Source organism: Choloepus didactylus, chromosome 8 (genome assembly GCF_015220235.1).
Source record: "Choloepus didactylus isolate mChoDid1 chromosome 8, mChoDid1.pri, whole genome shotgun sequence".
Classification (NCBI taxonomy): Eukaryota; Metazoa; Chordata; class Mammalia; order Pilosa; family Megalonychidae; genus Choloepus; species Choloepus didactylus.
In genome coordinates, this window is record NC_051314.1 from 77,667,972 (window position 1) to 77,695,061 (window position 27,090).

At 32.2% G+C, this 27,090-nt stretch overlaps 1 protein-coding gene and 1 pseudogene across 1 annotated transcript; one reads left to right on the top strand and one right to left on the bottom strand.

Moving 5' to 3' along the window:
- Window positions 1-1,490: 1,490 nt before the first annotated feature.
- On the bottom strand, window positions 1,491-2,429 carry LOC119541251 (annotated as a pseudogene).
- Window positions 2,430-19,334: 16,905 nt separating this feature from the next.
- Window positions 19,335-20,273, top strand: LOC119542192 (olfactory receptor 6C1-like). Its single transcript, XM_037846763.1, has one exon. It carries the CDS (start codon window positions 19,335-19,337, stop codon window positions 20,271-20,273), a length of 939 nt encoding a protein of 312 aa, XP_037702691.1.
- The last annotated feature ends 6,817 nt before the right edge of the window (window positions 20,274-27,090 follow it).

A 27,090-nucleotide genomic window follows, 5' to 3' on the forward strand; every position in this document is an offset into this window, starting at 1 on the left:
TTCCTGTGCCTTCCATAGCAGGTATTTCAACAATTATTCAGGTGTGGCAATTTTAGATGTTCAAACTTCCACATATGACACCAGTCCTAAAATACTGTATTTTGGCACTAAGAGGGCTGGTATTGAAAACACTGCTTGGCAACAAGTAGGCTTTCCACTTTGTTAAGGTATTTAATTGTGCACTGCCAGAGTGTGGCTTATTGACCATGCCCTTAATACACCCCTGTATAGGGAGGGAAGTCCCCCAGTTGACAGGACATTTCTACATCAGACCTTCCACTTTCAATGAGCATTATATGCAGCACACAGTTGCTTTTCTAAGGAGCTCTATCTTAATTCTGCTCCTCTACATATTTGTAACCAGAATCCTAGGGGTAATTGCTTAGATTAATAGGCAAATATTTTCAAAAACATTGACTAGAAAAATATACAGTATTTTTAGGCATAGGCAAAACCTAATAACTCTAGCATGTATGGAAGATATTTTTGTGCTAATAGTTTCATCAGCACCACTCTACTAAATCAATTGGTATAAAGGCATAATCACACATTCAACAGGACAATCACAAAATTGTGGAATCTATTTGGTGTAAGAACTGATGCTGGGAAGTAAAAAGCACGATAGATAATTTCATACCCCTACTTTGGAAGAAATGAAACATAATTTTATCTTTAAGCAAATCATTCATTTAAATGTGAAGACAATGATATTCAATAACATTTACTATTTAAAACTTATACAAAGTGAAAAACTAATAATTATAGGGCAGGTCACAAAAATCATAATATATTCTCATTTATTCAATATATTCATTGACATAGTCAAGATATCAAATTTGCTTTATGGGTTCTTGAAAAAAAGTCGTGAAATCAACTACTGGTGTGTTAAATCATAATTTATTTTCTACTGTAATTTTGAAACTATGGCCAATATAAATACTAAAATCAAATTGCACACATTAAACAAATGGTTACACTCAAAGGAAATTATACATTCTTATGTTGAAAATTGATATTAAAAATAATCACTCTACAAAATAATTCTCTGTATTATTTTTTCAAAAAGTAAGTTTCCTTGGAATATTTTAAGCACATTTAATGATGACACAATTCAATTTATCTGACACTTTTCAAAACATGGCTTTATATAAAATAGCATATACTAATTTAAATTATTTATTTAAGAATTCTGTGCTGTCCAAAGATTTATATTCTATAATATAGTTAAAACCCCTCACTAATTTCATCCTAAAACATCTTCCATAGAGAAGATAAATTTTCAATTTTATATTTCTAACATAGAAAGGCTTTCATTTGGAAAACTGGAAATTTAAATTCAGAATAGGTAGAATGGTAATAGTTTCTAAGCTCAGGCAGGCTAAAGTGATCTAAAGAATTTATTAGGTATGAATTATTAAACTAGAAGAGTCAAATTAATTTTTGTTCAATGTTTCTTTTATGTCCTCATGTTAATTATTTCAATAAATGTCTTATTTTTCTGAAACAGAAAATGTCTTTTTGAATAGAGTTTGGAAGTCTTTTTTAACTTGCTGGTTCCTCAGGGTATAAATGAATGGATTCAACAAAGTGCAACTGAAGTACTGAGCACAGCTACTCCTTTGCTTAAAGTAACTCTTTCATTTGCTGATGGCTTTATGTAGATGAAAATACAACTTCCATAAGTGATGGAGACAGCAATCATGTGAGATGAGCAGGTGGAAAATGCTTTTTTCTTTTGTTGGGCTGAAGGGAATTTTAGAATTGTCATGATGATATAGAAGTAAGAAAGGATTACTAATGACAATGTGACAATAAGGGTCCACAGAGCTAACAAAACAGCAATTAATTCTAGTGAATGTATGTCTGAGCAGGAAAGTTGTAGGATGGGAGAAACATCACAAATGAAATGATCAATGGTATTTGAAGCACAGAAATCCATATTAAGACCCAAAATCAGTGGAGGGAAAATGACCAGGAAGCCAGTTGCCCAGGAGCTGAGTACAAGCTGGTGACAAACTCTGCTGCTCATGATGGATGTATAATGCAAACGTTTGCAGCTGGCAACATAATAGTCATAGGACATAGCAGCCAGAAGGAAAAATTCTGTACACCCCAGGAAGATGTAAAAAAACAATTGACATATACAGCCATCACAGGAAATGGTCTTTTCCCTGATTACAATGGTGATTAGAAATCTGGGGATGCAAGCAGTGTGAATGAGATTTCCAGGAAAGAGTATTTCCAAAGGAAGAATACATTGAGGTCTTCAGATAGGAATCTAACAGAGTGAGGGCATTGATGGCTAAGTTCCCTATCAGGCTCAACATATAATTTAGAAATAGAAGTAAGAAAATTACCATCTGCCATTGAGAGTTATCTGTCAGTGCCAGTGGGATAAACTCTATCTGCTTTGTAGGGTTCTTCATTTCTCTTTTGTGATGTCAATAAATTCTAGAAATAAAAGACTACAAAAATCAGAACTTACATATTTAGTTTTATCTTCAAAGAAAGATATAGAAAAGGACCTGTATTCAGAAACACACACATGTACAATGCCCTACTCCATGGAAGCTGAAGATATGATCTAGAACTGTGCAATGGAAACTTTTAACTATAAATTTAAATGCACTAGAGAAGTCTACTCAATTTTGGAATTTGATCTGGAAAACACAATAGAGTCCATTTTCCCTCTTAATTATAAACTTCCAGTTAATTCCAGATTTGGCCAGCTGTTAAATAAATCGGATTAAAATTACTTGGTACAGGACTCTTTAAATCAAATTTTAGTCATTCAGATGATATAATTTTAAGTGATGAAATTAATAAATATATATATTCTCACTAAAATATTATGAATATATTTTAGAGAAAAATTTCCAAAGCAGTGTGTATAAATTGATCCTATTTTTATGCATGTCTAAATATAATGCATGTAAAAATATGAGTTCTGCCCAAGTATACAAAAGTAATATTCATGATTAAAGATATGCTTTCAATTATAAACTAAACAATAAAGAATTTAGATATTTAATAAAAATTAAGGAATTCTTAACAATATTCCTTCAAAGAGAAATGAAAAAACACAACATACCCTTTCCAAATGCACCTGATTTATTTTTTCATAATAGCAAAAATTATTACTGAATTGAGAAAACCAGTTAGATATGTTGGAGTTATATTTTTAACATAAAAAATTTAGTGATGTACTTCATTGATGTTTTATGTCTTTAGCAGATTATTTTCCTCATAATTTGAACAAATCTTGCCAATTTGCAAAATAAACTGTTTCCAACCAACCATAGAACATAAGTTCTAAAAGAAAAAAAATATTTCACAAATCTTTTCTTTCTTTAAATTCAAATATTTAAATTGTATTCCTTTTCATTGATTAAATTTGCCATTCACTTTGCCTGTTCTGATGTTTTTCTATTCTTTAAAAAAATATTGACTTCTTGATATTTTTCCTTCTATGTGATTTGCCCCATTCCCTTTGATATGAATTCAGGAACCCTTTGCTCTTTAGATTAAGACATTCCATTTCTTTAGTAAGTAACTGTTTGATCATTTTCATATTTTTTAGTATATTCTTCTCTTACACTAATTCTTCAATGAATAATCTTCAGCTGTTTGGTGGAAAGGGTGTACCTCAGAGAATCACATGTAAATCAATTCTTTTATTCTTTGATCTCTTCTTAATTTGGTATTGTTTCTTTTCCTAATATGTCCTTGTTCTAATCTAATGTTATTCTCAAAAATACATTAAATATATCTGTAGGTTTACTGTGGGCATTAGAATAATTTCAAAATCTACAAGCAGAATTAGTCCTGCAACCAGTGCAAACTTAGCAATCAATATTTCTCAGTGACATGTTGTCATTGTTCACAGTGATGATCAGAATTAGCACTTCCAATGAGTTATCTTTTCTCTATTTTTAAATACATATTAAAAAACAAAGTCAAATCTCCAGGAAAAATATCTTCTAATCTTGTCGTGTTTGACTTCTAGGGTTGAGCATGTACTCTTTATCTAAAGAACAGTAGAATAATCTTAATTCCCTCCATAATTATATGGTGCCATGTTAGGTTTCAACTACCAAAGTATTAGAATGAAGGTGCAAGTGCATACATCAAGTATCATGCTCTTGCATTTTTGGATTCATAAAATAGAACATGAGGAATGATTAAAATTTTGCTCAAAGAGAAATAATAAAATGTCATCTTTAATTCAGTCTTGCTTGTCTTCAAACTTACATGGTATTTACAACTATTCTTAAAATTTTCAAAGAAACTTAACAACACTATTGTACTTACCTTTAGTAGTGTATGGTGGTAGCTTTTTTCCTGTATGGTACATGAGCAAGAATCAACTATAATTAACAGTGAACAGACTCACTGAAAAACAATATTTAATTTTGTAAGCAGGAAAATTAACATAAAGGATATCTCAGGTTAATTAAAAGTAGAGAAATAAAATGTGAATGCTTTAGTCATGGAAATTTCTTCCCTATCACATATAATGGAACACATTGTAGTATCTATACTTTAGATAATAAATATTTCTAACAAACTATCCCTTTTATTACCCTGAAATTTATGAGACAATATATGTGTACAACTAACCACACTTCATCAATCTTCACAAAAATTTCATGGCTCAGATTATTGGCTTGAAACTTGGGAAATATTTACTACTTGCCAATAATTTAAAAGGAATGAATACTTCTCTATGGGAAAAGCCAAGGGAGATAGTATCCTTGAGGAGAAATAGGGAAGATTAAAAATATTCAAAAAATACTATAAAATATCAACTGGCCTTTAATCTTGTTTTGTTTTTCCTTTTATTATATTTTATTAGAGAAGTTGTAGGAGTACAGAAAATTCCTGTGGAAAGTGCAGATTTCCCATAACCCCACCACCCCATTAGTGTGGTATATTTATTGCAACTGATGAAAGTGTATAATTATAATTGTACTATTAAGTACAGCCCATGGTTTATATTTGTGTTCCTTATTTTTGTTATATAATCCTTTTTTTTAATTTTTAACCTAGTAATATATAATACAATCTATTTTTTCTTTTAACTACATTCAAATATATAATTTTGTAACAATGATTCTTTTAATTAAATTGTGATACCATACTCACCACTCACTACCAAATATTTCCATCACCCCAAATAGAAAGTCTATACAATCTATGCATTAGCTCCCCCTTCTCTATTTCCACACCTACCCTTGGTAAACTATATTCTAGTTTCTGACCCTGAGTTTTATTATTCTAATTATTTCATATCAGTGAGATCACACAGTCTTTGTCTTTTTGTGTCTGGCTTATTTCACTCAATATGATGTCTTCAGGGTTCATACATGTTGTTGCATGTATCAGAACTTGATTCATTTTTACAGCAGAATAATAATCCATTGTATATCTGCTGCATTTTTTTATCCCTTCATTGGTTGATGGACACTTGGGTTGCTTCCATCTTTTGGCAAATGAGAATAATACTTTATGAACATCAGTGTAAAAACATCTGCTGGAATCTCTGCTGTCCATTCTTTTGATATATACCTAGAAGTGAAATTGTTGAGTCATATGGTAATTCTATACTTTCTGAGGACCCATGAAACTATTTTCCACAGCAGTTGCACCATTTTACATCACCACCAACAATGAATGACTGTTCCTATTTCTCCACGTCCTCTCTAATACTTGTAATTTTCCTTTTTATTTAGTAGTAGCCATTTTAGTGGGTATAAAATGGTATCTTATTGTGATTTTGATTTGCATTTCTCTAATGACAAATGATGTTAAGCATCTTTTCATGTGCTTTTTGGTCATCTGTATAACTTTTTTGGAGAAATGTCTATTCAAATATTTTGTCCATTTTTTAATTGGATGTTTGTATTTTTGTTGTTACACCATATTAACAGAACAAGGGAAAAAACACATGATCATCTTGATTGATGCAGAAATAGTATTTAACAAAATCTAGCACAACTTCTTGATAAAACTCTTAGAAAACTAGGAATAGAAGGAAACTTCCTAAATATAATAAAGGGCATATATGAAAAAGCCACTGTTAACATCCTACTGAATAGTGAGAGAATGGAAGCTTCCCCTCTAAGGTCATGAATAAACTGAGGATGCCCACTGTAACCACAGTTATTCATCCTTGTACTTGAAGTTCTAGTCAGAGCAATCAGGCTAGTAAAAGAAATAAAAGCCATAAAAACTGCAAAGGAAGAAATAAACCTTTCCTATTTGCAGATAACATGATCCAATATACAGAAAATCCTGAAAAATCTACAACAAAGTTACTGGAACTAATAAACAAATTCAGAAAAGTAGCAGGGTGCAAGATCAATATACAAAAATCAGTAGTGTTTCTATACCCTAGTGTTCCAGTTTGCTAATGCTGACGTTTTGCAAAACACCAGAAATGGATTGGCTTTAATAAAGGGTGTGTATTGATTCCAAAATTACAATCTTAAGGCCATAAGGTGTCCAAGGTAAGGCATCAACAATAGGGTACCTTCACTGGAGAAAGGCCATTGGCACCCAGAAACCCTCTGTTAGCTGTGAAGTCACATGGCTGGCATGTGTTTGCTTACAGGTTGCCTTTCAAAATGGCATTCTCCAAAATGCCAGCATCAGCTGTCAATGGCCATCTTCAAAATGTTTTTCTAAGCTGTAGCAGTAAACTCCTGTCTGAGCCCTTATATAGGACACCAACTATTAAATCAAGATCCATGCTGAATGGGTGCGGCTACACTTCTGTGAAAATAATCTAATCAAAGATATTACCAACAGCTGTGTGGTCACATCTCCATGGTAACTACCTCATTCAAAGATTACAACCTAGTCAAATCTAATACATCTGCCCTCCACAAGAGTGTGTCAAAGAACATGGCATTTTGGGGGGACATAATACACACAAACCAGCACACTTAGTGATGAGCTAACTGAAAAGAAAATCAAGAAAAATATTCCACTTACAATAGCAAGTAAAAAATAAGATATCTAGGAATAAATCTAACCAAGGATGTAGAGGACTTGTACACAGAAAACTATAAAACATTGCTAAAATAAATTAAAGAAGACCAAAATAAATGAGAGGACATTGTCTTCATGGATTGTAAGACTTAAATATTGTTAAGATGTCAATTCTGCCCAAAGTGATTTATAGATTCAATGCAATCCCAAAGTTGCAATGGTCTTCTTTGCAGAAATGGAATAGCCATCATCGGATATATATGGAAGAGTAAGGAGGCCCTGAATAATGAAAGCACTTTTGAAAAATAATGAAGTTGGAGGACTCACAATTCCCAATCTTAAAACTTATTATAAAACTGCAGTGGTCAATAGAGCATGGTTCTTACACAAGGGCAGACATAAGACCAATGGAATTGAACTGAGAGTTCAGAAATAAACTCTTACATTTAATGCCAACTGATTTTTGGTGAGGGCCCCAAGTCCACTCAATTGAGAAGGAATTGTTTCTTCAACAAATACTGCTGGAAACTAGATGCCCATAACAAAATTATCTGAATAAGGACACCTACCTCACACCTTATACAGAAGAAACAACTCAAAATTGTTCAAAGACCTAAATATAAGAACCAGAACTATAAAACTCCTAGAAGAAAAATGATAAGCATCTTCAGGACCATGGTGTTAGGCAGTGGTTATTTGGACTTTACATCTGAAGAATGGGCAGAAAAAAAAAAAAAAAAGATAAATCACCAAAGTAAAAAGAAAATGTACAAAATAGAAGAAAATATTTAGAGACCACATATCTGATAAGGGTTTGTCTTTATCATTTAATTAAAAAATAAGTTTATGTATGATGGTGTAAAAGGTATCATTAGATTTGTCACATTACAAAACTACCCATTTCAAACAATTATGGAGACCATGGAAAATGGCAAACTAGCAGATTACTTGGGTCATAGATAATACATATTTTTCAAGTAATTCCAGTTGAAAATTCTTTTCTCAATATATGAATCTATCAAATGGAGAACAGCATATGTGAAGCCAATACAAGGATCACCAATGGATGGTAAAATCAATGAGGGAAATATTGCAGGATACAGAATATTCACAGTCTCCAAGCATCACCATAACTGCAAAATGAGAATGTTACCTTTATAGTGGAGAAGTCTGCCATACCTTCTTTAACAAATGATAAAATTTAGCATCACCAATACTGGATTCACCAACACTTGTGCCTTTTGATGTGAGGCACAGAGAAGAGCACAATATGACTGTATACTATTTTTATCAAAGATAATTAATCTGAGGCTAATCATGAAGAAAAATGAAAAAAAAAAAACTAAATATTTTGAAAACTACTACTCTGGACTCTTCAAAAATATCAGTATTAAGAATGAAAAAACTTGGGGGAACTTCTGTATATCAGGGACTAATCATTGATTGAATCCTGGATCAAATATGACAAGAAAGAAAATATCTATAAAGACTGCTATAGAGGCATATGAGGAAAATTGAAAATGGAATATATTTTTTTTAAAAAAATATATTAATCCACAGTGATTTGAATGAGTTTTGCAAAATGTTTACTTAAAAAAAGCCACTTCGCTTTCTTTTAAATACACTACATCTCTATCAAAACAATGAAAAGAAATAAGTAAGAAGTTATTAAGAATAAATCTTCATTTACTCTAAGTAAATGTGAAAATGTGTGATACAGTTTTCACAAAATTGAAAAGTATTTCTTTATGAATATGTTTAGTAATATTATTTATAGTTAATATTTTTGAAGCAAAGATAAACGTAGTTTCAAAATTCTTCCCAAAACTCTTTTGTTGGTATAATTGTTGTTGTTTTACTGCAGTTTAGAAAGATCAGTGGTTCTTAAAGTTGAAAATTAAGAAAGAGATTTGAGTTCTTGAATTATTGAAAACATATTACATTCAATACATACTGAAACTTTTGTTTTCAAAACAGAAACCTATGTTAATTACAAAAGAAGTTTATGCAATATCTTAATAAAAGTTTAATATTTTCCCATGATGTTTTATTTTAAAGGAAAAATAGAAACATAAATATGCATGATTTTGTCCATTCATAGAAATTCCACTTTTCGTATAATTACAATACCGTACTCCATTTGTGTTGGGCGTGATAATTTTGTGGTGATGAGGTAGGAGAATGAACTTGCTCCTAGGTGAACATGCTGAAGTGTTAAAATTTCATGATGTCTGCAACTTCCTTTTTAATTGTTCAGCAAAACCAGTAAAGGAGAGATGACACATAACAAGAATTATTCAGAAGTAATTTCTGAAGAGCATGGAAACTTATAGAAACACCAACATGTACTCAGGAGACTGCAGTAAGCAGAGTGCACCACTAAGCTTACTCATTTTACCATGGGTTTCATCAAGCGAATCGCCAGTTAGAACATGCTGGCACTCTTTGTATTTGGGCCCCATTTTGGATTACAACAAAGACCTGATTCAAGGGTGAGAACGGAAGAGATAACCATGAAAACTATAAGCCATGAGAACTACAAATGCATATTTATTCTTATTCTATAGGCTATTCAAGGAACTAATCAATTAAGATTCAAGCTAATTAATCAATCAATTAATTTAAAAAACAAACTCTGGAAGCTCAGAGCAAAGGGAAGAGTAGGCACTACTTTATTCTCAGGGTTAGGTCAGTCCCTTGCGTGACTGCCTGAGGCTGCTGTGTGTTCCCAGTGAGTGCATCAAAGTGATCACTTACTCACATGTGTTCTTTATCCACAAACCATGCTGTGGGGTAGGAGTGACCTAAGGTTATAGATGAAATAATCCACAGCCAGTTGAGGACCCCCTAGAGAGTCCCAGAAAAATAAGGTTTTCAACTTTTGGGTGGCAAGCCAGGCTTTTTATGTTAAGTAATTTCTTGGAGCTTTCAGCCACACCTTCTATTCTATTGGCTCAAAGTTACACACCATACCTATTAATACTTTTACACTCCTAATAAATGACCATATATACAAGAGACTTTACTTGTTTACAAGTTATGCTTTACATGTCAAAACTTGGAATTGCTTTTTCATGAAAAAATATTTAAAAATAAAAAGTAGAATTGCATAGGTGATGCAGTATTTAAAAAGAAGAGGGACATTGGTTATGGTGTCTTGAATAAAAGGGATCTACTCTCATCAGTATTTTGAGTAGTCTCTTTGGTGCCTCATAGATTTAAACACCTTAGATCAATGTATAATACATAGACTGAAGATAGGTGAGGTGTGCTTTTCTTTTATATTGTGATAAAATGACAATTCTGAAAGGGTTGTTAAGAAAGGAAAACAAGCCTGACACCTGAGCCATCAGTGAGTCCTCAGGTAAAATTATTTTAAGAAAGAGAATGAATAGAGGTTAAGTATCCAGAATTTAGATTTACTTTTTGTCCTTGAACAGTGTAAACATAATTTATTACATTCAGAAGACAGTTCCAAATCTGTAGACATTGTTGATTTGCTTCTCTATTCCCATTTTCCCCTTAATTGTTTCATATCTCTGATCATTTGCTAGATGCTCCATTTGAAAAATTATTTTTAAAATAACTTGATGCATACTATGATTTTATCTCCTTCAGTGAGAAATTCTCTTTTTTCTGTGAAGGGCCAGAGATCCCCAACAGTATTTCATCTGCGTGAAACCCTTTCTCCACTTGATGTCCCCGATACCACACTCACCTGGTGTTCCTCTATACTACCTTTCTGTGTGCTCTTTCTATATCTTTTTTACTGGTCCCTCCTCATTTCTTTGACTTCTCTATGCAGGATTGGCCCAAGGATCAGCCTTTGGATATGTTATCTTTTATTTCTACCCTTATTCCCATGCTCTAATCCAAGCTCATGTTTTAAAACCATGTCTATATGCTGATAATTACTGAATATTATCTCTAGTTCATACCACTTTTTTGAACTCCAGACATGTACATATGAGTGTATACCTCACTAAATCAAATCCAGCAGTCCTCAAAATTGTCCATCTGTTTCCCATCAACTCTCTTTTTATAAGTTCCAGGGTTGAACATCACAATGCCATCCATAACTTTCCTCTTTCTTGTGCATGCAACGTGTAGTCCATTAGCAAATATTGTGAGGTCTTTAAAGTATATATGGAATTGGACCACATCTCACCACCCTGTTGCCACTCTTTTGGCTAAAACCATCCTAATTTTTGATCTTTTACTAACTTTTTAGTAAGTAGAAATGTTGAAATTGAGTTCACATCGTTTGGAAAACTACTGTAGTGCATCAATCCACAATATGATTTTTTATTTATTTTCAATTTCCGTTAACACAGAGATAAAAAATAGTATTTTTATGTGACAGGTACAAACACTATCACAAATTTTTCAACTCAGATTTGATTTTTCTCAACCTCTGAAGAGAATGAAACTATGGGGTGTGGTAGAGGTGAAGACAGGCTGATGGAAGGAAATAAAAGTGAAAAAAGATTTTATTAATTGAGGCAGTAGATTGTGAATTGCACTCCCACTATTTTATTCAAGAAAAGTAATTGAATTTTAGATTTAGCAGTATCAAAAGCAGAGTGAATATTATGTTTTGAAAAGGTGCTCAATATTATGTTTTGGAAAAAAAAAACAGATTTTTATTTTTCATAGCCAGCTGTGAAGTATTTATCACTCGCATGACTAACGACACAAGAAATTCATATTCTAAGTTTTTAAAATCAATTGTACATGGGTGTTCTAACTTCAGAGTTATAAATGCTGAAGATGTTATCTTGAGCTGGACTTTAGGAGATAAACTTGGCCTTCACAACTGCATTATCACTGAGCCTGTGATCTACATACCGCTCCTCATTTTATTTGTTTCATAGTCTTGTACAAGTAACCTTTGATCTTAGATGTATAACTGAGAGACAAGGTTATGTTTGTGTGTACATGTGTGTTTATTGTTCCTAACAATTTGGCACAACCTGGAGATGCTTGTCACAACTGAATACATGTATTGTAGCTCTTCTCAACACTTCAGTTGCCCCCATGCTGAACCCCTTCATTACACCCTGAGGAACCAGCAAGTAAAAAAGGCCTTCAATGACTTAATCTACAAAGTAGTATTTTCTGCAAACAGATGAAAGTATTTACTAAAATGAATGACTGTCATTGTGAAGGTTAAATAAAGGGAAAAAGGAAATTCTAAACTTCTAATCTCTGGTATTGACCTAGATCCATTTCTCAGTCACTCCTATTGCTGAGATCATTTGCTTACACTTTCTATTTAGCCTGGAAGTGAGTATATTGTGTCTTCCTCTAAAACTATCTGTAGGTTTCATATATATGTTGATTTACAATTCAGCATAGAAGAAAATCAGTGGCTCCAGAATATAAATCACTTTGCCAATTATTCTAATAATTGTTTTTTTTACCATAAGTGTTCAAAGGACTAAACACTGTTTACTCAACTTACTCTTAATTTTTTTCTCTGTTATGAATATAAAAAATAATTTCTTCTTAAAAGTTATAGGAAACATGCAATAAATTGAATATCTGCAGCAACACATTTTTCATACACTATCTGCAGTATTTGTCCAATTCTTCCCACTCATCTGATGAATTCAGGTGCTTATCTTCCCATTTATAACTAATTTGAAGTTCACAATATCAATTTCCTAGTTAGCTGAAGGCATGTGTTATATATGCTATTATATTCTCCTCTGTTTATATGAGTTTTATTTTGAAAAATGTATAAAATGAATATTTAGGAATGTACCATGAATCTTATGGAATTTGGAAGTCTGATATGAGTTTAAAAAATAATAGCTCTTCTATGAGAATATTTATTCTGCATCATTTGCTGAACTAAGCATTCCGTACCATATTTTATTTAATTTCACAGCTATATGGCAAATGGACATGATTATCTCTCTTTTACACATTTATAAATTGATATTTGGAAAATTCAAGTAACTTGCCAGAGAGCACTGAACTTTATTAGCCAATATGACAACATGCTTAAAAAAAAAAAAAATTGTTGTTTTCTATTTTTATATACAATTGAGATTCCCTAATCTAATGACCTGAAAAGTCTTCATAGCCTTTATTTAAAGCCCTGTGCACATTTTATTGACTTTTTCTATTCATATTATCTCAAAATTTGGTCATAATGATAATATCATAAGCAAGGCAGGGAATATACTAACTCCTAATATTATTTTATTCTTGGCATATCAATTATAATGCTAATCAGGCAAACAAGAAACTTTATTTTGCTATTGCTGATGAGTGACAAAGTGTTTTGGACTGAATGTGAATCCTCGCCTGATGTGCACAAAGTCGTTCAGTAGACACTGGGATTTTGAGTAGAGAAGTTTTTTAGCAGTCTAGCCTCGAGGAGCAGGAGGACAGTTTGTATCTCAGCTCTGCCTCCGCAAGCTGGAAAGATGAAGGATATGTATTAGACTAAATAAAGGGAGGTAGGAGTAGAGATCTTGAGGAGGTTGGCACATGGGGATTGTTTAGTAAACATTCAAGTTAAGGGTTGTAAATTGCTTATTGTCGTTAGCTGTGTCTACATTCATATTAGGAATTGCAAGTTGGTTATTACTGCTGATTGATTCCCTTGTATTGAGGAGAGGGCTTGTGATGTTGCTGGAATGTGTGATGGTTGGACCCCTGGCTTCCTTTTTGGGTCCCGTATTCCTCTTTCCTGTTGTTGCTGCTCACTTTGATTCCAGTCGCAGGGTATTTTATGGCCCGGGGTCATTTTAATTCAGGCCTCTTCTTTTACACAATTTCATTCATTTCAGCGGGTTCTGGGGAAAAGAAGAAAACCAGAACTTGTCTTAGGGTTAGGCAAATCCCTCGTTCATCTTAAAAGAGAGAAGTGAAATTTTCACAAGTTAGTAAAGGAGGCGCTTTTCTAGATGATAGTAGTGGCAGTTTCATAAGCAGGAAAAATATAAACTATTAACAGTATTAAGATACCACAAACTGTTATTGGAAAGCAGATTAAAAATGATGAAGTGAATGTATGTGTTTAGTACAATGTGATACATTTCTGGCTTTAAAAATGGCATGGTATATGGGGTAGAAATCTAGAATAGGAATTAAGATAGTTGGTTTATAGTCTAGAAAAATAATGGTAAGGAGAAAAAGTTCACACTTAGTGTTATTTGTTTGCTTGTTTGATTCTGTCTCATTGGACACTGTTCCCCAAGCTTCCTTTTCCAACTTTGATCCTAATGTGTTTTAGATTTCATATTCCTTAGTGTTTTGTGTACAGTCCTCTTCTGGCAATTTTGATTCACTGAATGAATCCCCTTGAGCCAGTGGCAAATAGAATAGGAAAAACTTTAAGTAGCTTGTGCAAATAAAATCCATGTAGAATCCATGCCAGGTTTTAAAGTACCATAAAATATTTGTTCTCTTTTATGTTTTTGCTCCTTTCTCACTCTACAGAGTTAAATAAGTTCATTCCCCCTTATTACAATGGAAAGATAAGAGAAAGACATTGATTATAGAAATTAAACATGTTCAATGGAAAAGGGAGAGAGTGATTTCAGAAATGCTGGCTGCCCTGGACCACAACAATGCAATTGCTGCTAGTTTTATTGTTTCAGTTATTCTGAGTGTTTGTGATCCTGTGTGGAAAGCAGAGGTAAGTTTTAGGCAAGTGGAAGGCAATGGCAGTCCCCATATTCTTAGCATTCATTAATTACTTATCAGTGACAATTTTGATCAAATTGAATGGAATATATTGAGGTTATGATTTGCAACTGGACATGTTAAATAAAATATTTACAGAAAAGGTGAGTGTGTTTTGTTTTATGATATCAATTTATTCATTCTTTGTTAATTAAAGGCAGGAAATTACTGTCTGTATGTTTGCATTTCTAATTAAATGCAGGCTAAGTTGTAATGTATTCAGAGAACAGGTATTATTTTGGTTGTCTGAGATTACAATTGACTCTTGCTAGCTATATGAATTCATTTAACTTATATAACCTTTATATAATATTTGTGAATAAAGATAATAAAATTTTCATAGAGTGGCTATGGGACCAAATAAGATAAATTATTAAAAATCTTAGTATTTCACTAAAAAAAAAAATGGTAACTTTGATAACTCAGAACTAACATAACTATTCTTCCCAAAGTTGAAAATTAATTCCACTTAAAGAAAAAAATAAAACAGTAGTTCTTGAGTACATATGAAACACCATATAATATATGAAGCACTTAAATTATTTCAATTAAATCTCCAAAAAAACTCAAAATTTCAATTCCATTTTAAAAATAGAAAACTAAACCTAAAGAAATTAAGTTAATCACCCAAAGTCACAAATCCATTATTATTTGCCCATTTTTATTTTTAATCCATATCTCTAACTGCAAAGCTCAAATATTTTCTATGATGATAAATTGACCTTTTAATTTAAAAAATAGTATATTAACAGTATTTCTTGATACCGTAATTTTATTAACAATGTATTACCTTTTGCTTCCTTGTTTCTGTATTAAATTATTTATTAATTTATAGATGGCTAATTAGTGAATTGAAATTGCAAGGCTATGATTGATAGCATTCATAAACCACTACATGTAGGAGTGCTACCATATTCAAAATATTACTAAATATGATTTTTGTGCTCTCTTTTTCCTTTTGATTTGTTTCTATATACACTAGTATGGATTCTGATAATTGAACTTGTCCATCTTTACTGAAATAAACAAAAACATTTATTATTAAGTTTTCTCCATGGAAACAGTACTCTAAAATAATTACAAAGAACATTCCAAGGCAATGCTATTAAAAACAAGTCTGCCATCCACTCAGTAGGGTCTCTTGTGGAGACTGTTTTATTTTAGCAGAGCAAGGTTTGAAATGAAATCTGCTGTCATTGCCCAAAGTCAAGATTAACTGGGCAGTGCTAGAAGTGTACTTCAGTGTAATTATGTAGCTCAGCAAGATGTTGCCCAAAACATTGAATTAAATTTGCTTCCTCTTCTCAAATATATTTAGCTAAACCCTGAAAAAATATTTAAATTAAATCAAGTAGAAAGAATTAGGGTGCCATGATCATGAAAGCAAATTGCTTTGGAGGCAAACATATAAAAAGATGGAAAAATATAGGCATCTACAGTCATTGCATTACTGAATGATCTAGATCCCTATTTAGTGCCACATACAGCAATAAAATAATGGGAAAAAATACACCAGAAATGAAGTGGAACCAAAGGTTCCTCTCTTAGTCTGTCAGAGTCGTCTTTCAATCCTTTGAGCCTAAAGTGGACTTTAGAAGAGATTCTCTTTCTTAGTTTGGACATCAAAGAAATTGCCACCATGTAGTTTATGCAGAATATCATTGTTAATATTTACTTGATGGTAGAGATTTGGAAGGTGAAGACATTGAATGTCTTGAGAAAGAAAGCCATGAAGATTCTTTCTGGACTTCCTACTTAACCAATGTTAAGTATTATTGTTAATTTTCATTTTGAATGGCTCATAATGTGTCACAGGAATCCTTAGAAGGCAAGTAAGAATCCATTTTGATGAAAGGGTGTCAGAAAATGTAAAGCTTGGTAACATTAGCTATGTTCAGCCAAGGCAAAAACATGGATCCACACTCAAATAAAACACTGAAATGATGAGTTAAAGGCTCAGAGACATGCTTCACTACTCTACCCAAATACATCCTTGGGAAGGCCGAAGGCTCCAGGAATAATATGCACCTTGTTAACAGGGATGTTTATTTTCCTTAAAAGGCTGTAGATGATGAACCTCTGCATCACCCTTATTTAATTTGGCAAATGAATATAATCCATTGAACATCTATACACATTTATAAATTAAAGTATCACATTCTAGGCCCAGTCCTGTGATACTGGATCATATTCTGCTACAGCTTCATTCTGCCACTTTTCTCTGGTCCTTGAAGACTTGCTATAGACATGTTAATTCTTTGTGATGTTCACAGGAACACTGCAGATGTCTCTGGACACATTCCTTCACAGCCCTTCATACATTCATTCCTGTTTTAATAAATAGCCAAAGAAAAGGTAAGCCATGCTAGTATTAACCATAAAAGTGTGAAAATTAAGAGAAAAATTAAGAGAAAATGTACATGTGAAAATGTTGAATAAAGATTTAAATATACAAGATATATTAATCATTATAGAATAATAAAAATATATATTTTTTACAAATCTGGATTGCCAAAGCAAGTATACTATTGCAGAAACTTCAGTCTTGATATTGAAATCACATCTTGTCCATTAATGAAAATGTGCTGTGTGACTTGGCATCATTATGCAAAACTAGTGCTTTTGAAGAAAAGTGACCACTGATGAAGGAAAAATGATGTCACTGGAGCAGCACTAGAGTGACTTAAAGGAAGAAACTATTAAGTTATTTAAAGAGGAATGATTTTAAAATAATGTCTAATTAGGGTTTAAAAATTTTGTCAATAAAATTAGGTTTTCTTTAAGTATCCTTTGTTTTTAATTTATTCAATACAGAAAATTTGAAACAAATACTATTGATAAAGTAAGTTTGGTGATTTGAAGCTGTTATGTACCCCAGAAAAGATCATGTTATTTTAATCAATTTCTGTGGGTGCAGACCTATTGTAGGTGGGACCTTTTGATTAGGTTATTTCAATAGAGAAGTTGTCCCAGGTGGGTTTTAATCCCTTTACTTAGCTCTTTATAAGACATGAAATTAAGAAAAACTCATAGAGAAAAAGCCCAGAGCTCTGAGAAGCCATGGAGAAGCTGAAAGACAAGGACACATCAACAGAAGCTGAGAAAGGAAGCCATTGAAGCCAGAAGCTGCAAGCAATGAAACCTAGGAGAGAAGGACCAGCAGACACTGGCCATGTGCCTTCCCATGTGACAGAGGTGTCCCCGATGCCAGCAGCCTGTCTTCAGAGTCCAGGTATCATCCTATTGATACCTTGAGTTGGACATTTTCATGGCCTAAGAACTGTAAATTATAAATTAATAAATCCCTATTGTAAATGCCAGCCCATTTCTTGTATAATGCATTCTGGCAGCTTTAGCAAACCAAAACAGGAGAAGAATTCATCTGGCCAAACAAACTAATTTAAGGATTGTCCACACTAGGACAACATGTGATGACAACATGTGATTCAACAACAACAAAAAAATCAGCATCTATTTGTTTGTTTGCTTGAAAATTGTTTCATTTAAGCCTATAATACATTAGGGACTAGATTTTGTTGAAATGCCTATTGGAAGTTTCAAGAATGCAAAGAGAAGCTGGGACTTCACAGATTTCATCACAGTAGGTTAAGTGTGGAGGAATTGGGAAAGATGAATATAAAATGCTTATGAAATCCCAAAACCTACTGTTGTGGGAGTAAGAAAAGAGGTAATTCTCACTCTTCCCTATGGAATATAAATGGTAATGTCTTTTAAATTTTATTTAAATAAAGAAAAACATAAACTTGCCATTTAAAAACACATTAAATAAAAAATTTTAAGTCAGTATTGTTGGATACACCTATCTATCTACTTTTCTGACTATGGGTAATTCTTATGTAATAATAATAATAGGTATTGTTTTATATAGTAAGGCAAATAGGGTGTCTAAGAATAAGGTGATGGCACTAGGTAGGCAAAACTGTCATGACAATATTGTCAGGTATTCAGAGGCAATCATTCTCACATTTAAGTCCTTCCAGTTACTCTCACCGTTGTTCTCTGCTCTCATTCTCTCCTCTATCCCTAAAATCTGAGGTTGTATGTGCCAATGGCTTCCGTGTCTGTGACTTACAATAAGATAGTAGGAGTTAGAAAAGCTGAATATCACTAAAAGTGGATAGATGGCTAAGGACAAAAGGGTCACCAATAAAAATTTTAAAATATCCTTCCCAATTAAATTAAATCTGGAATTGACATATTTGCCTCTTAGGTGATATAGTGGTAAAATCTACTACATTAATGAGGAAAATAGCAAAGGAGATTTTACTGGGGTTGGAGTCACAAAACAAAGCTTGTTCTCATGCAGGAAGGAACCTTGTGGACACTTCTTTTTGAAAGTTAAAGGCTATGTTAAAATTGTGATAATGAAATACTTTTAGGTTTGTTTTACTTTACCCTGCCTTAGCTCAGGAGTTTTCCCCTTTAACAGAGAGGAAATTAAAAGCTCTTTGTTATTATCAGGTTGCTTTAAATTTCCCTTGAAGGTGGATTGTCATACCACTTCAGCCAAATTCCAGAGCCATGCTTGGATGTTTTGTGAATCCACTCATCTCTTCAGGGCTATCTTTGTACTTTCTTGTATAGGCCTAGCAGGAGTAATAGAAATAAGCAACTGAAGAATGAGAAACTACACAGAGGTAACCGAGTTTATCCTCTTGGGATTGTCAGATGACCCAAAGCTTCAGGTCGTGATTTTTGTCTTTCTTTTCATCACCTACATGCTCAGCATCACTGGGAACCTGACCATTATCACCCTCACCCTGGTGGACTCCCAGCTCCAGACACCCATGTATTTCTTCCTCAGGAATTTCTCCTTATTAGAAGTTTCATTCACAACTGTCAGCATACCCAAGTTCCTGGGCACCATTGTAACAGGAGATAAAACTATTTCCTTTAATGATTGCATTGCACAATTTTTTTTTTTCATTCTCTTGGGAGTCACTGAATTTTATCTTCTGGCTGCCATGTCTTATGACCGTTATATTGCCATCTGCAAACCCCTGCATTACGTGACCATCATGAATCGCCAAATCTGCACATTGCTTGTCTTCTCTTCGTGGCTGACTTCATCCTTAATTGTATTCCCAGGACTCATGTTGCTCTTAAAGCTCGATTTCTGCAGTTCCAATGTTATTGACCATTTTACCTGTGATTATTTTCCCCTGCTGCAACTTTCTTGTTCAGACACGCAATTCCTAGAGATAATGGGTTTTTCCTGTGCTGTGTTCACTCTAATGTTCACTTTGGCATTAATAATCTTGTCCTACATATACATCATCAGGACAATTTTGAAGATTCCTTCTACCAGTCAGAGGACAAAGGCTTTTTCCACATGTTCTTCCCACATGATTGTCATATTCATATCTTATGGCAGCTGCATTTTCATGTACATTAAACCCTCTGCAAGGGAAAGAGTGTCTCTAAGCAAGGGAGTAGCTGTGCTAAACACCTCAGTAGCCCCCATGCTGAACCCCTTCATCTACAGCCTACGCAATGAACAGGTGAAGCGAGCCTTCATGGACATGGCGAGGAAGTCTGTATTTTTCACAAGCAAGTGAAAAGACATGGTGTCATGATTTAGAGGCATAATGAACAGCAATTTAAAAAATAAACATGAATTTTCAGTAGACTGTTTAAATCAAAATGGCTTCCCTATGCGTTTTATCCATTCTCTTTTGTTTTTTTCCTAGCAATTTTCTAGCAATTTCTCAACCCATTTGACATATTTTTCTTATGTCTTTTTGACTTTCATTATTTTTCATGATATTTTTAATCACAACTTCTTCAACATTACCTATTTTGAAAAGAAAAAATTTGTTTTGAATTTTGTTCAGGAAAAAAAAATGATTCCCAGAAATGTAAGAGTTGCTTTACAAATATTGACATGATATATCACTTACTATACAAAAAATATATAGTTTTGTGATTTAAATTTACTTTCTTCAAAAGTTCCCTTCTCTATCTTGTAATTTTTATAGGAAATATGTGGGGAAAATGTCATATAATTTAAAGAAAAATGTAAATATATTTGAACCAAAGCTAAATCATTTGTCAATACTCAATAAGGTATGTCCATATAATTTGTCTATTAATAAAGAAGCATAGACCATTTTCAATACATACTCTTTTAGATATAGTTACTAAATAGATCTCCATTTTTCCAAATCCTATAATATCTTGATAGATAGGTTGATAGTTAGATTTGATAGGTAGGTAGATTTTTAGATAGATAGATAGATAGGTAGATAGGTAGGTAGATAGAAATAGATATATACTGTCCAAATTAGTGAAGAAATAGATATTAGTTCCATAGATAAACTGATTTTCTGTAATTGAGGAGAATTAAGCTCTTTTCTGATTTTCAGTAGCTAAAAAGGTCTTATATAACTCCATCTCAAGCTTTGGGCAAGTTTGAAAGAGGTCATGTATCCTGTACAAAATAATTTAAGGTTAAATTTCATTGAAAATACAACTTTGCAACAAAGCAAAATTCTCCACTATATATAAAATTAGGGTTTCATATGTTAAGATTTTCTTTTCTATTCATTGTATTTAAGGCATTAAAATTCTAAAAGTATTTAGGCAAGAGATATGTGTATATGTATTTTTCAACATCTATCACTCTGATTTCACAGAGGTAAAAATAAAAATGAATATGTTTGTGTATATATACAAATGTATATTATATATGCATATATATAATATATATAAATATATATTGCATAATATATAAACATATATTTATATATTAATTATTAATTATACATTAATAATATATAAATGTATAATATAATAATGTATAATTTTATACATGATAAATATATCTTATATGTAGATAATATACATATATAAATGCATAATTTCATATATTTGTTAATATATAAATGTATAAAATATTAATGCATAATTTTCCATGGAGTCAAATGCTTACAATAATGAATTATAGATACTAACATATATTCTAAATTCCATAAATTTCTTTTTTTGTAATAGAATTCAGAATTTAATCAATTCAATAGTGCAAAATTCTTAAGAGATTTTTGCAATATCATCAATTGAGATACTTAGCACAGGACAGATATTTGAAGCAACACAAACAAAATTCAATAGCAGATTAGGAAGAGAGACATTCCTTTTAATTGCTGATGTCTATGCAGACTTCAGAAAGAAGAGTGAATGTTTACAAAATATTATACATTAACTGATTGTATGGAAAATAATTCCAGATTTGGGGGCAATTTTTAAAAGACAGAGAGTTGATAGAGTCCATGGAGACTTTGTAAGTACATAGCAGATTTTTAAATTTTAACATTTGTAAAATTTACAAACACCCTAAATCCATCATGCAACCACTCCTCCTTCCTCTCTCGTCCCATCATCTGGTAAAGCTTGAATCTAATTTCTGTTTCTATGAATTTGTTGTTTCTAGATATTTCATGAAGTGAAATCATACAGTATTTGTCCTTATGCATCTTGCTATATCCCTCAGTACGATGTTTTTAGTTTCATCTACATTGTAGCATGTTTAAGAACTGAATTCCTTATTACAGCTGAATAATATTTCATTGTATATATGTATCAAATATTGTTTATCCATTCAACTGTTAATGGACACTTTGATTGTTTCCACCTTTTGTCTTTTGTGAATAAAGCTGCTATAAATATTGGTGTACAAATTATGTTTCAGTCCCTATTTTCAATTCATTTGGGTATATACCTAAGAGTGGAATTGACAGATAATTCTGTATTTGTCTTTTTGAGGACTTGCTATACTACTTCTCACAGATCACAGACTACCATTTTACATGCACACCAGAAATGCACAGTTTCCAATTTCACCATATCCTTCCACTTTCTCTGCATCCTCTCGAATACTTATTTTCTGCTTTTATTTTTAAATAATAGATATGCTTGTAGTTGTGTACTGGCATCTCATTGTGATTTGATTTATATTTTCTTAATTGCTAATTATGTTGAGCATCATTTCATATGTTATTAGTCATCATATATTCTCTTGGAAAAATGTCTGTTCAAATCCATTGCCCCTTTATATATTGTGTTGTTTGTCTTGTTGTTGGGTTGTGAGAGATCTTTATAAGTCCTGGATATTAATCCCTTATTAAATATATGATTTGCAGTTATTTACTTCCATCTTGTAGGTTGCTTTATTGCTTTCTTAATAAATCCTTTGATAAACTAATTTTAAAAATGTTGAGAGCCCAATTTATCTACTGTTTCTTTGCTGTTCATGCTTTCTGGTGACATATCCAAGATTTCATTCTGCCAAACACCAATCATTAAGATTTTCCTGTATGTTTTCCTCCCAAAATTTTATGATTTAGCTTTTATATTTGGGTCTTTGATGCATTTAGTGTTAAATTTTGTATATGGTATGACATAGGGGTCCACTTTCATTCTTTTACATGTGGATAACCAGTTTTCCCAAACCATTTGTTGAAGAGATTGTTCTTTCCCCTTTGTCATAATTGCATGTACTTAGCATCCTTGCTGAAAATCAATGGGCCAGATGTTTGAGTCTATCCATTTCTAGACATTCAAATTTTTTTCCATTGGTTTATTTGCCAAATCTTTTGCCAGTACCACACTGTTTTGATTACTATAGCTTGGTAGCAAGTTTTGAAATCAGGTTGTATGAATCCTCCAATTTTGTTATTTCTCAAAATTGTTTTGGTTATTCAGTGCACAGGGCCCCATATAATTTGGGGGTCAGCTTTTCAATTTCTGCAAAACAGGCTGCAGGATTTTTGATAGAGATTGCATTGAATTTGTGATCACTTTGGGCAGTACTGGCATCATAACAATATTAAATCTTCCAATCTATGAAAACAGGTTGTCTGACAATTTATTTAGTTCTTCTTTAATTTATCTCACTAAGGTTTTGTAGATTACAGTGTGCAAGTCTTTTTCATCCTCAGTTAAATTTATCCCTCAATATTTTATTATTTTAAATGCTATTGTAAAAGGTATTTTCTTAAATTCTTCTTCAAATTGTTCATTGCTGGTGTATAGAGACAAAGTTGATTTTTGGATGTTGACCTTGTATGCTTCAACTTTGCTGAACTGATTTATTATCTTTACTAGCTTTTGTGTGGAACCCTTTGGATATTCTATATGTAAGATAATGTCATCTATGAATACAGATAGCTTTATAATTATTTTCCAACCTGAATACCATTTATTTATTTATTTTTCTTGCCTAATTTCTCTGGCTAGAATTTCTGCTACAAAAAGTTTGAAAGTAAAAGGATGGAAAAATATTCCATGCAAGAGAAAGCTGGAATGCCTATTCTAATATGATGCAAAAGGGACTTTAAGTAAAAACAAACAAGCAATAAAACATAAATTTTATAAGAGATAAGAAAAGACTATCTATTGATAGAAGGGTCAATTCAACAAGCAGATATAATAATTATAAATATATCAACACATAACAACAGGGCTCCAAAATTCATGAAGCAAATATTGGCAGAATTGAAGAGAGACATAGACAGTTCTACAATAATAGCTGGATACTTCAAAATACCACTTTCAATACTGGATAGAAATCTAGTCAGAAGTCTGAAAAATGAAAGAGAGGATTTGAAGAACACTGTAAACCAACTCAAGGTAACAGATATAAATAGAACACTCCATCCAACAATAGCAGAATATACATTCTTTTCAAGTGCACATAGATCATGCTCAAAGATAGACCATAGGTAGGGCACAAGATTAGTCTCAATAAAATTTAAAGTATTGAAATAGAAAAGTACATTCTCTGACCACAAAGGAATGAAGCTAGAAATCAATAAGAAAAGGAAAAGTGGAAAATTTGCAAATATCTAGAAAATAAATAGCACAGTCTTAAACAAGTGGGTGAAATAAGAAATTAAAAAGGAAATAAGGTAATAGTTAGAGATGAATTAAAAATAAAACACAACATTCCAAAACTTCTTGGATTCAGTGAAGGCAATACTCACAGGGAAATATCTAGCTATGAGTGGCAATATAAAATGAAAAGAAAGGTTTCAAGTCAATAACCTAACTTCAAATCTTGAGGCACTAGGAAAAGAAGAACAAAGTAAATGGAAAGTTAGCAGAAGAAACACACAATTAAGATTAGAACAGAGATAAATGGATTTGAGAATAGAAAAACAATAGAGAGAATCAATGAAACTAAAAGTTGGTTCTTTGAAAATATAAAAAATGACAACCCTTCTGCTAGACTGACAAAGAAAAAAGAGACAAGGTACAAATAACTAAAATCAAAAAGGAAAATGGTGACATCACTACTGAACTTATAGAAACAAAAGTGATTACAAAAGAAAACAATGAAAAATTGCATGGTAAAAAATTAGGCAATCTGGATGAAATGGAAAATTTTCTAGAAACACAAAAATTGCCTACTCTGTCTCAAGAAGAAATGGAAAATTTCAAGAGGCCTCTAACAAATACAGAGGTTTGTTTCCCAAAAGAATATCCAGGACCAGATGCCTTCATTGATGAATTCTAGAAAACATTTAAGAATTAACACCAATCCTTCTCAAGCTCTTTCAAATAATGAAAGAGGAGGGGACACTTCCTAATTCATTCTATGAGGCCAAAACTTCCCTGATACCAAAGACAGATAATGACATCACTGAAATGAAAATTAGAGAACATTTCCCTACTGAATATAGATGCAAAATCTGTAAGAAAATACTAGTGAACCAACTGTAGCAGCATATTGAAAACATTATACACCATGAGCAAGTGGGATCTTTCTCAGGAATGCAGTTAGTTCATGATACAAAAATCAATCAATGAAATATACCACATAAACAAAATGAAGAAAGACAACTACGTGATTATTGCAATAGATGAGAAAAAGGCATTTGACAAAAATCAACACTATTTCACAATTAAAATGCTCAGAAACTAGGAATAGAGAGGAGCTTCCCAACATGACATAGTGTAGCAATATTGGAAATCAGGCCACATAAGAGTGACAAGCTAGGGAAAAATTATAAAATCTCTTGAAAACCATTCTGAAATATTGCACTGTATGTGGAAATTGATTTAGAAATGATTTATTTTTAAATAATTATATTTATTAATTTAATAATAAAATTTAATACATTTTTAAATAATTACAACCAGTCAACCCAGTGCACTAGTGTGACAAACACAGGTAAGACTGGGAAGTTGAAGTCAATGAAACCTTCCCTTGTCTGAGAACGTGTTAACTTTTAGCTCAAATTTTCATCAGATTGTATAGATTAATTTGGGGATGCTATTTCTTTCTGTATATATAAGGATTGTGATAAATGATTATGTCTACATTTATTCTTTATCATAATAATATATTTCTTTGTCATTTTTCAGGAGATCACTGACTCTGAGTTTGGAGCTCCTCACTGAATGTATGCATTTTAGTCCTGTGATTGATAAGTAGTACAGGCCGTGGTTTTTACTGTTTACTAGCAGGATGATCTTGCCAATAAGCTCCATTTCTGAGATATTAAGTTAAAGTCACAGAATAATAAAAATATTGCAATTACATGGATGAGCTCAATAATTAGTGGACTAATTAGATATCTTTCTATGGGATTTTTAATATAGGATGAATAAGTATCACTAAAATCAATTAGGAAAAAGCACTGGAAGGAGTAGCATGATGTCCAATCATGATACCACAAGAAATTCTTAAAATAATTGGATCGTTAAACATTTCAATTTAATAAATTTTACTTTTGGATTTTGAATATGTTCTAAATATCATTTGCAATTAAAGCTTTCAATCCACTTTCTAAGGAAAGTGAAATCTGGTAGCTGAACTATATTTCATTGGTTTAAGGCATAGGTAATAATCATTCTCGAATACCTTGGATATAATTGAAAAATTATTTTTTTTTAAAAGTGACCTACTAGCTTGTACATAGGAGTGTGCCAGAGATGAATTGTTCTAAATTAAAAATGAAATATTGGGAGGCCTGAAGAAAAGCTAGAGAGGTGATAGGAACCAGGAATCAAGAAGGTTATGTAGAAATCAAGAGGGTGAGGAAAGGATTGAGGAAGAAAGACAGGAGATTTAGCATCTCAGATTCTGATTGAAGATATTGTAGAAAAGAAGCGTGAGTAATGTGGACATTTCAAGTGAAATGCTATTCTTTGTGTGATGTAAACTCACCCTTTTTGCCTCTAAAAATTTCAGTAAGGCTACATCACTTACAAATACACATATGATGGAGACAAGGTACTTTACCTTATTTCTGCCTCAGTGTGCTTATCTGTACACTATACTTAACTCATACTTTGTCACAAATCACATAATATTAGTTAAGTGCTTAGTTAATATCTAGTAAGTAATAAAATCTTAAAAAAATTGCTATGTAT

What these genes read in the sequence shown, in the direction of transcription:
- LOC119542192 (XM_037846763.1), top strand. Translation starts at nt 19,335, where the DNA reads ATGAGAAACTACACAGAGGTAACCGAGTTTATCCTCTTGGGATTGTCA.